Consider the following 9607-nt stretch of genomic DNA (forward strand, 5'->3'; position numbering starts at 1 on the left):
TAGGCTAAACTAAACATTTGGGTCTTCAAAGAATCATCGAAAATAATACTAGCATGAACCCTAATTTCTTTTACCAAAATTTTCTAATTTAGCCCTAGCAATTTTAATGCAAAAATTTCAAAATTTTCAAAATTTAACTAAAATTTTAACTAATATAACCAACGCCCTACCCCACACTTAATTTATGCAATGTCCCCATTGAATATTATGCATGATAAAGAACAATAAAAGAAAGAGGGAATTGGAACAAACTCCCCTGGAGTAGTAGTGGTGAGGCCGACATTTCTTCATGTTAACGCTCCATCTTTAGTTGACTTTAGACATCGGAACTGCTCATCCATGCCTTGGGTGTCACTTCTTGTGTGGGAAAGCTCCAAAAATGCCGGGAAAATACTCGGAAATCTTCAGAAAAACGTTGTGAATATGAGCAGAATATCAGCCTTGAAAATGAAAAATTGATAAACTCGTTGAGTCTATACGGTAACTCGACGAGTAGCAGTGTATCAAGCAGAAAAATGAGGAACTGAACTTAGACTCATCGAGTAGGTAAAGTGCACTCGGTGAGTCCATCGATGAGTGAGAAATATAAACATTCTGCTTGTAGGTTCCATTTCTAATGTGGCTTGTTATGATGACTCAGTGTATTTTCTTCGATTTTCTTCAAAATAACACTCTAAGACCCTCCTTGATAACGGACTCGACCCTAACTCATGCACATTCTCATCTAGACCCTATCCTCACTCTAACGTTAACAATTGAGACTTTTGCATGCATCCAATCCTTCAATCTGAAAACAAAACAACACAAGTAATAAAAGAAAACAGATTCCTAAATAAATATCCGACAAGTTTAACACATAAAAACAAAGAAAAACAAATAGTCTTTAACAACAATAACACAATAAAACATCAATCTTCCTCCTCTTCCTCATCTCCTCTAGCTCCACTTCCACTCGCTTGATTTCCTCTTCTTTGCACCCTTTCATCCCAATTGCAGATATACGAGTATCCAATCCTTGGTGCGAGTTGCAAATGCTCAAATAAACAAATCAATGACTCATTGGTAAAGTTCACTCCCCGCCCGATGTCGTCTTGGTACCTTTACTGTTCAAAACAATAGCAATCCATCGGTAGCTCCTCCTCCACCAGAATAACAGGTGGGTCTTGTGGCACCTGCGCCCTCCTTTGTCGTACCCTCCTTCCCGGTTCTTCCGGCATCAACGGTTCATCATCATTTGGGATGCTAATATGGCCCCCTCCATAATCCTCAATGATCCTAGCCCTCCTAAATAAATTCGTGCTCACAGGAAGGACTAGGAATCATAGTCAATGCTCGTGCCTCCGATCGATCTAGAATGCCATAGGTTCTCTCAAGCCTTGTCACAAACATGCCACCATTAATTTTTGAAGTAACCCGTTCTTTCACTGCCCCCTCCGCCAAGTATTTTGCCATGCAATATGGCAAATTGCAAAATACATTAGGAGTAATAATACTCCACATGTAAAAAATGTCGAGAGTGGGGAATTTATCATCATCCTTTCACATGTTTATAGTGCTTGCGATTAGACGATGGATCAGGCGATGGATCGGGGAACGAATGTTCCCCTCTTGAGTGGATGAAGGTACGTAAACCCGGTTAGCAATCGTGTTCCACCAAGTAGAGGGGCCCACACCCTCGGGAAAATCCTTGTGGCACTGCTCCAAAAATGACTCAAAAGTCACGGACATTATCTCATTTTGATCATACATGGTTCCTTCACAGCAAAGAAACAAGAAAACCACAAACAAAGTACCAAAAGTATTAAAAATGGCAAATTTCTGGGCATCAGCACCATGGACTCGCCAAGTCCACGAACTGACTCGACGAGTAGGATGAACTGCTTGAGTATGCAAATCTGTTTTAATGAATTTAACCTGCCAAATCCATAAATTACTTTAAGGGTTTTCTTTGGTATGTTCCAGGAGCATATGAGTGTAAAAATTCACGACCAAAACGACCTAATTTGTCAAAAATCGAAACCCTAAAGTCCAAGTCTTCCCAAAAATGGGATTTTCCAGGAATTAAGGGTGTTATGACACCAAAAATCGAAACTTGTAAAGGATTAAGAGCTAAAGTTGTTACCTTGTTGGATGAAATTGCTAAAGAAGAGAAGATTCAAGATGGATGCTTGAGAGTGTATGCACGTCGAGTGTGGGGAAGCGGCTCGTAAGAATGGCTGAATGTTTTGCAATTTAGGGTAAAAACCCCTCTTTTACAGAATGTAATAAAAATAAAATTTATTTTCGGGTAAATATATGTACTCGTCGGGTAGGCGGACCTACTCGCCGAGTAGATGCCTGATTCAACTTGTTTTCGAAATTTCTGAGATGGACTCATCGAGTTTTTCATTCTGTGAAAAATTTGAGTTGAGTTTTGAAAATAAAATGTATGCCACCCCACACTTGAGCATTGCTTTCCCTCAAACAATCATTTTAACAGAGAAGAAGAATGATAAAAACAAATCCTAAGCAAAAAAAAAAAAAAAACCGAAAAGAGAGGAAATCAAACTCTAATGCGGGTTGCCTCCTGGAAGCGCTTCTTTTTTAAGGAGTCATTAGTTGGACTCCTTCGAGCTTACGTTGCTGTAATCCCTTCCAGCATCATCCCTTCTTCATGTTCTTCAATTCTCAAAATTCCTTCTTCATATCTTTTCACCCTATGACCATTGTCCTTGAAAGAAGTTCCATATCTTGATAGTAGCTCAATAGTTCGATGTGGAAAAAATTTATTCACTATAAGTGGACCATCCCATCGTGTCTTAAGCTTGCCCGAATATAGTTTAAGCCTTGAATTAAAAAGTAACACCTTTTGTTCTTCGTGAAAGTCCTTATTACCCTTGAGTCTTTTGTCATGCCAATTCTTGGTCTTCTCTTTGTAAATCAATGAACTAGTGTAGGCCTCATTCCTTAGTTCTTGAAGGGCATTCATTTGAATCAATCAGTTGTTTCTAGGTTCATCCAACTCAAAATTGCACATTTTCCCAAAATGCCTTATTTTCAATTTCAACCAACAAGTGACACCTCTTCCCATAAACCAACCGATATGGTGTAGTACCAGTAGGTGTTTTGAAAGATGTTCTAAACGCCTATAGCGCATCATCCAACTTATCTGACCACTCTTTTTTATTACTTCCAACCGATCTTTCTAATATTCTCTTCAACGCCATATTTGTAACTTCAGTTTGCCCACTCATTTGAGGATGATAGGATGTTGAAAATCTATGGTGGACACCATATTTTCGCAACACCTTAGCTAATTGATCATTGGTGAAGTGGGTGCCTCGATCACTAATTAGGGCCCTTGGAACTCCAAATCTTGAAAATAATTTATTGAGAAAACATACCACCACTCGAGCATCATTTGTGGGAATGCTTGGGCCTCCGCCCATTTGGATACATAATCAACCGCTACTAAAATGTATTTATTTCCCTTTGACATTGGAAAGGGTCCCATGAAGTAAATTCCCCAAACATCAAATATTTCACAAATTTGAATGCTACGTTGGGGCATCTTGTTGCATGATGAAATGTTTCCCATCCTTTGGCATGAATCGTATTCTTTGACAAATTTTGTAGCATATTTAAAGATAGTAGGCCAATAAAAACCCGAATCAAAAACTTACTTGTCCATATATTGCGCTCCATGATGTCCTCCGGTGGGCCCGTTATGATAATGCTCCAAGATTTCCCGGATACATATCTTCTTATCATACCATCGGTACAACTATGAAAGAGGTATCGCTCATCCCAAAAGTAATACTTGATTTCGGAAAAGAACTTCTTGTTTTGTTGGTGGGTCAAGTCTTTTGGGATGTATTCACTAGCTAAGTAGTTAGCTATATCTGCAAACCATGGAATCTCTCCTGCCACAACCAATAAATTCTCTTCGGGAAATTCATCTCCAATCTTGTTTTCTTTTAACTCTTCCAAATGGGGTTTTCCAATCTCGATAGATGATCGGCAGCCACGTTCTCTATCCCTTTTTTATCTAGTATTTCAATGTCAAATTCTTGTAATAGCAAAACCCAATGAATCAACCTAGGCTTAGCATCTTGTTTAGCAAAAAGATATTTAATGGCAGAATGGTCGGTAAAAACTATGGTTTTTGACAAAACCAAATAGGAGCAAAATTTATCAAATGCAAAACTACCGCTAGTAGCTCATTTTCTATAGTAGTGTAGTTCTCTGGTGTTGGGTTTAGGGTCTTACTTGCATAATAGATTGGCTGAAAATTCTTGTCAATCCTTTGTCCGAAAACAGCTCCCACCGCAAAGTCACTAGCATCACACATTGGCTCAAAAGGAAGGCTCAAATTTGGAGCTACCATAATAGGTGAAGTAGTCAACTTTTCCTTTAACAAATTAAACGCTTCAAGACATTCTTTAGAAAAGTTGAATGGGGCGTCCTTCAAAAGAAGTTGGGTCAAGGGTCTTGTGATCTTCAAAAAGTATTTAATAAAATGCCTATAAAATCCCGCTTGGCCTAAAAAGCTTCTTACCCCCTTGACATTTATTGGAGGTGGCAATTTGGCTATAGTGTCCACCTTTGCTCTATCCACCTCTATCCCTCTCCTTGAGACCTTGTGTCCTAGCACAATTCCTTCCTTCACCATAAAATGACACTTCTCCCAATTAAGGACAAGGTTGGTCTTCTCACATCTTACTAGCATTAGATCCAAGTTGGACAAGCAATCCTCAAAAGAGGACCCAAAAACCGAGAGTCAACCATAAAAACCTCCATAAACTTTTCGATCGTATCATGAAAGATAGCCATCATGCACCTTTGGAAAGTAGCGGGTGCATTGCATAACCCAAAAGGCATGCGTCTATATGCGAATGTTCTACTCGGGCATGTAAAAGTGGTCTTCTCTTGGTCTTGTGGGTCGATTGGAATTTGAAAGTACCCCAAAAACCCATCGAGAAAACAATAATAAAGATGACCGGAAATACTCTCAAGCATTTGGTCGATAAAAGGCAATGGAAAGTGATCCTTGCATGTGGCCTCATTTAGCTTCCTATAGTCGATGCAAACTCGCCACCCGGTTACCGTCCTTGTTGGAATTAATTCGTTGTTTTCATTAGCCACTACCGTCATACCTCCTTTCTTTGGAACCACTTGGACCGGACTCACCCATGGGCTATCAGAGATTGAATAAATGACTCTGACATCTAGTAATTTCACCACCTCCTTTTTCACTACTTCTTGCATGTTCGGGTTGAGTCTTCGTTAGCGTTACACGACAACTTTTGACCCATCTTCTAAGTTTATTTTGTGGGAACAATAGGCTGGACTAATTCCCTTTATGTCGGTTATCTTACACACTATAGCACCTTGCCTCTTCTTTAATACACCCACAAGGTTCTCCTTCTCATGTTTGGCCAAATCAGCAGCTATTATTTCAGGTTTTTGCTGGCCATCTTCAATAAATGCGTACTCCAAGTGATCTGGTAGGGCCTTGAGCTCACTTTTGGTACTCTGAATGTTGAACACGTCGAGTCCAGTGAGGGAACTCGTCGAGTCCGTTGTAATAATCACGACTATTCGGGGTTCTTCAGATGGACTTGCCGAGTCCATCGGGGCTACTCGGCAAGTTGTACTTTCTGCACTTCTGATCAGATCGTTATAATCAGCTTCCTCAAGCAGTCTTTCTAATTCCAGCAGATCCTTTTCAGCATCAAACTCTTCTTCAAATGAGATGGTGGACTTGCTTAGTTTATCTTCATTCCAATCTTCCAACAATTCTTCCAACATGTCAATCCAAAATGTCGTGTCGTCACTACTTCTTGCATGCTTCATGGCTTGATCAACTCCAAAAATGACTGATTCATCTCTTACCCTAATGGTAAGTTTAGAATCTCGCATGTCTACGATAGCACTTGCTATATTAAGGAAAGATCTTCCTAATATAATCGGGACTTGGGGATCTACTTCCATGTCTAAAACTATAAAGTCCGCGGGGAACACGAACTTGTCCACCTTCACCAAAGATCTTCACAAATTCCACTAGGAAATGTAATCGTCTGGTTTGCTAGGTGTATTGCAATACGAATGGGCCTTGGCTCGGGAAGATCCAGCTTTTTGAAAAACGAGTAAGGCATTAGATTTACACTTGCCCCTGAATCAACTAGTGCATAAATAGTAGCCAAGTTTCCAAATTGGCAGGGCAATGTTAAACTTCCTGGATCTCCTTTCTTCTTAGCAATTTTGTTCAACATTGCGACTGAACAATTCTCGTTGAGGACCACCTTCTTCACTTCTTCCATTTTCCTTCTATTAGTTAGAAACTCCTTGAGAAATTTGGCATATTTTGGCATTTGAGCAACTACTTCTATGAATGGTATATTAATTTGAAGAGCCTTTATGTGTTATAAAAACTTCTGGTAGTCTTCTTCATTCTTTTCCTATCTAGCTCGGGCTGGATAAGGTAGTGGAGGCTGATATGGCTTAACTGGAGGTTTATTTTTCTTATCAGGTGTCAGACTCATCGAGTCCATATCATGGACTCGGCGAGTAGGGTCTGGGTTTTGCTGGGTCTTTGGATATTGATTCTGCCCTTCTGCCTCCTTCTCTTGCACCAGTTTTAGATCTTCGTTCTAAATAGGGCCAGAGGGGTTACAATCTTCCCACTCCTTGTTGTGACAATGTTTATATGTTCACCTTTCAGGTTACTTTCGGTATTGCTCGGTAGTTGCCCTAGCTGCTTTTCTATGTTGAGGATAGATGCTTGCTGATTCCTAAGCAAAACTTTTTGATCTTTCATCATAAGTTGGTGTTCTCTCAACATTTTTTGTTGATCTTTAAGTGTAGCATCGGTATCATTGTGTCGTTTTGCGGATGCGGCTACGAATCTTGTAAGCATATCTTCCAAATCAACCTTTTTTTCCATAACCGGTTCCTCCTTTTGATAGAAGCCTCTTTCTTTTTTCTTGTATTTCTCCTCCTTTGCCTTTTTGTACTCGTCATACAGGAGCCATTCCTTTTTTGGTTTTCGCCAATTATCATCAAATATGTCGCCACTTGAATAGAATACTTGATCCTTCTTGTTTCCATTCTCATCCAAATCACAATCCTTAGTGAGGTGAGGTCATCTACAATTCTCACATCCTACCTGAATAGCATGGATTGTTTGACCCATCTTAGTCTTCCTCCTATCTAAACTATCTATTTTAGCCATCATTGCAGCCATGCTATCATTAACTGTGTTCACTGCCCCCCTACTTACTTCATTTCATGGGTTATGATATTCTCTAGAGTGTTTAGAGAATTCCTCAATTAATTCCTTGATCACCGGGGGTGGCTTCTTGGTGAGCGGTCCTTACGAGTCAAGAAGTTGCCTTGTAGTCACATTAACCCCATCATAAAAGATAGAGACCTCTTGTTGGCTTTTAAGATCATGATGCGGGTAATTCCTTAGTAGACTTTTGTACCTCTCCCACGCCTCATAAAGGTATTCTCCGGTTTGTTGTTCAAAGTTGGCTATAGCTTTCTTCAACTTGGCTATCTTTGAAGGTAGGCAAAACTGGTCAATAAATTCTTCCTTCATCTTAGCCCATATAGTGATGGATCTAGGGGGAAGTGACTTGAGCCAATCCTTTGCAGCACCCTTGAATGTAACTGGAAGCATACGGAGTAGCTAGGTTTCCGCGGCACGTTTGGAGCATTAAAATAATCAGCTACATCATTGACTTCATCCAAGTGTTTGTAGGCATCTTCGTAGTCTTTTCCGTAGAAGGGGATCTCCTTGACTTGAGCAAGTATGTGACCCTTAAGCTCAAAATTGGCAGTTGCGGGAATTGTGGGTTGCACAAGTCCTGGGTTGATATCATCTCGTATCCTCTTCTTCCATTCGCCCATGGGAACTTCATCGATGTTCGCTATGGTCTTGTCCAAGTCTCCTTCTTGATCGTTTTCCTCTTCGTATTCAGTTTCGTAGTCATATTTGAACTTGGCTTCTTTTGGATTGTATTCAATATCTTCTAACTTGCTTTCTTTGCTTTTTCGACTGCTGGTCTCTCCTGGTTTCTTGTTCTTTTTCTTCCCAAAAACTGTCTTCAAGCTAGTCAAAGGGGACTTCTTAGGTGTATTCGAGCTTTCAACGTCCTTGGCTTTGTTTTTCCTCAAAGCGGATTCTGGGTCTTCAAAAGGGGGAACCAGGGGTGTGTTGGATCCTCTGGTCATGAAAATCCTGCAAACAAAACAAGAAAAACACGTAAAAAGAACAAAAAAAAAACTAAAAATGCAAAACTGTGACGAACTCGCCGAGTAGCTTCGACTGCACTCGGCGAGTTCAAGGCAGAAATGGAAAAAATTTCTAATTAAATTTGTAAAACATAAAACTATAAAAACTAATTCTAATAACTAAATTACCAAAAACTTGATGTGTGTAAACTCAACTAGTTTTAATCCTACTTTTAATTATAAAATTGACACACAAAGGCAGTGGACCTATCAATTGTGGTGTAGTTAAATAAGTAGGGTGTCGAACACAGGAAACCGAAAATTAAGACTAAAAAAACTAATATTATCTAAAAGCAAGTATTAAACGAAGGGTTTTCTCTAGTTTTACAAGACTAGAAACTTAATTAGAATAACTAACACCCAATTTAACTAACTAACAACTAGAACACGAAATTACCAACTAAATTCAATAATAAAGAGGACTTCTGTTTAGGTTCGACTCATTTGTTCCCATGGATAATTTCAATGTATCAGATTAATTCTTTATTGGCTACCGATTAAGATGATGAGATTCGCGTTCACTATTACTAATCCTTAGAAAACAAATTAACTCAAGCAGTGGCCAATTACCAAAATTAACGGATTTTCTAGTTATTGATTCGGGTTAAATAAGACTTGTAATGGTTAATTGAATTGTCCCTTCAATTAATCACTTGTTAATGTTCATCAAACAAGCTCACACATTAACTTACTATCTTCTAATTAATTATAGTTTCACGTTCGCTATTCCTAGACATATAAATATGTGGTCACAATAAATTATACGAAATCAATAACTAAGAGATGTTCATACAACGTAATTACTAATTTATTAACAGAAAAATAGTTTTGCTAACACATAAGGTTCTTTAACAAGCTTAATAAAACATAATGACCAATTAAAATTAATCCTAATCAAATAATCAATCCATGTTCACAATAAACATAAGTGTGTAGACATGATTCAACTCAAAAGGTTATTAAGAATAAACCAAAATTGCCTTGATTCTCTTCACAATTGAATATAGGATTGATTTTGGAGCTTCACATGTCCTAGCAGTACCTCCAATCGTTCAGCAGCCTCCTAGGGTTCCAGAAAAGTTCTCAATTTGGGTTTGTGAGTTCTATTTATAGTTTTCTCAAAACAGGGGCTACTCGCTCAGTCCAGTGACCTACTCGGCGAGTTCTTCACTTAAAATTCGTGTACGGCAAGGATTCCACGTGTTTCTTTGCGAACCTTCACATCTACTCATCGAGTAGACGATCCTACTCGACGAGTAGCTTCAAAATTAAATCTTTTTCTTCATTCTTTTGTTCCCGAGCTTCCATCCATATCTCATGCTTCCGAGCT

At 39.0% G+C, this 9607-nt stretch overlaps 2 protein-coding genes and 1 non-coding gene across 3 annotated transcripts; 1 reads left to right on the top strand and 2 right to left on the bottom strand.

Annotated features, from left to right (window-relative positions):
* Positions 1 to 720: 720 nt before the first annotated feature.
* On the bottom strand, positions 721 to 2968 carry LOC145035951 (uncharacterized). Its single transcript, XM_078984446.1, has 2 exons — positions 2619 to 2968; positions 721 to 787 (listed from the first exon to the last, which is right to left on the bottom strand). Exons 1-2 carry the CDS (start codon positions 2966 to 2968, stop codon positions 721 to 723), a joined length of 417 nt encoding a protein of 138 aa, XP_078840572.1.
* A 988-nt stretch (positions 2969 to 3956) lies between these two features.
* On the bottom strand, positions 3957 to 4651 carry LOC145035952 (putative mitochondrial protein AtMg00860). The gene is made up of 2 exons (XM_078984447.1): positions 4249 to 4651; positions 3957 to 4135 (listed from the first exon to the last, which is right to left on the bottom strand). The coding sequence occupies exons 1-2, from the start codon at positions 4649 to 4651 to the stop codon at positions 3957 to 3959; spliced, it is 582 nt and encodes a 193-aa protein (XP_078840573.1).
* Positions 4652 to 7427: 2776 nt separating this feature from the next.
* On the top strand, positions 7428 to 7534 carry LOC145037961 (small nucleolar RNA R71). Its single transcript, XR_013679069.1, has one exon. It is a non-coding gene; the product is annotated as a small nucleolar RNA R71 (small nucleolar RNA).
* Positions 7535 to 9607: the final 2073 nt, after the last annotated feature.

This window comes from Lactuca saligna, chromosome 3, assembly GCF_052625555.1.
Source record: "Lactuca saligna cultivar CGN05327 chromosome 3, ASM5262555v1, whole genome shotgun sequence".
NCBI lineage: Eukaryota > Viridiplantae > Streptophyta > Magnoliopsida > Asterales > Asteraceae > Lactuca > Lactuca saligna.

What these genes read in the sequence shown, in the direction of transcription:
- LOC145035951 (XM_078984446.1), bottom strand. Translation starts at nt 2,968, where the DNA reads ATGAATGCCCTTCAAGAACTAAGGAATGAGGCCTACACTAGTTCATTG. An exon ending in CTGGAAGGGATTACAGCAAC is followed by an intron (nt 788 to 2,618) that starts GTAAGCTCGAAG and finishes TTTTGTTTTCAG; the next exon opens with ATTGAAGGATTGGATGCATG.
- LOC145035952 (XM_078984447.1), bottom strand. Translation starts at nt 4,651, where the DNA reads ATGGTGAAGGAAGGAATTGTGCTAGGACACAAGGTCTCAAGGAGAGGG. An exon ending in TCAGCCAATCTATTATGCAA is followed by an intron (nt 4,136 to 4,248) that starts GTAAGACCCTAA and finishes CAAAAACCATAG; the next exon opens with TTTTTACCGACCATTCTGCC.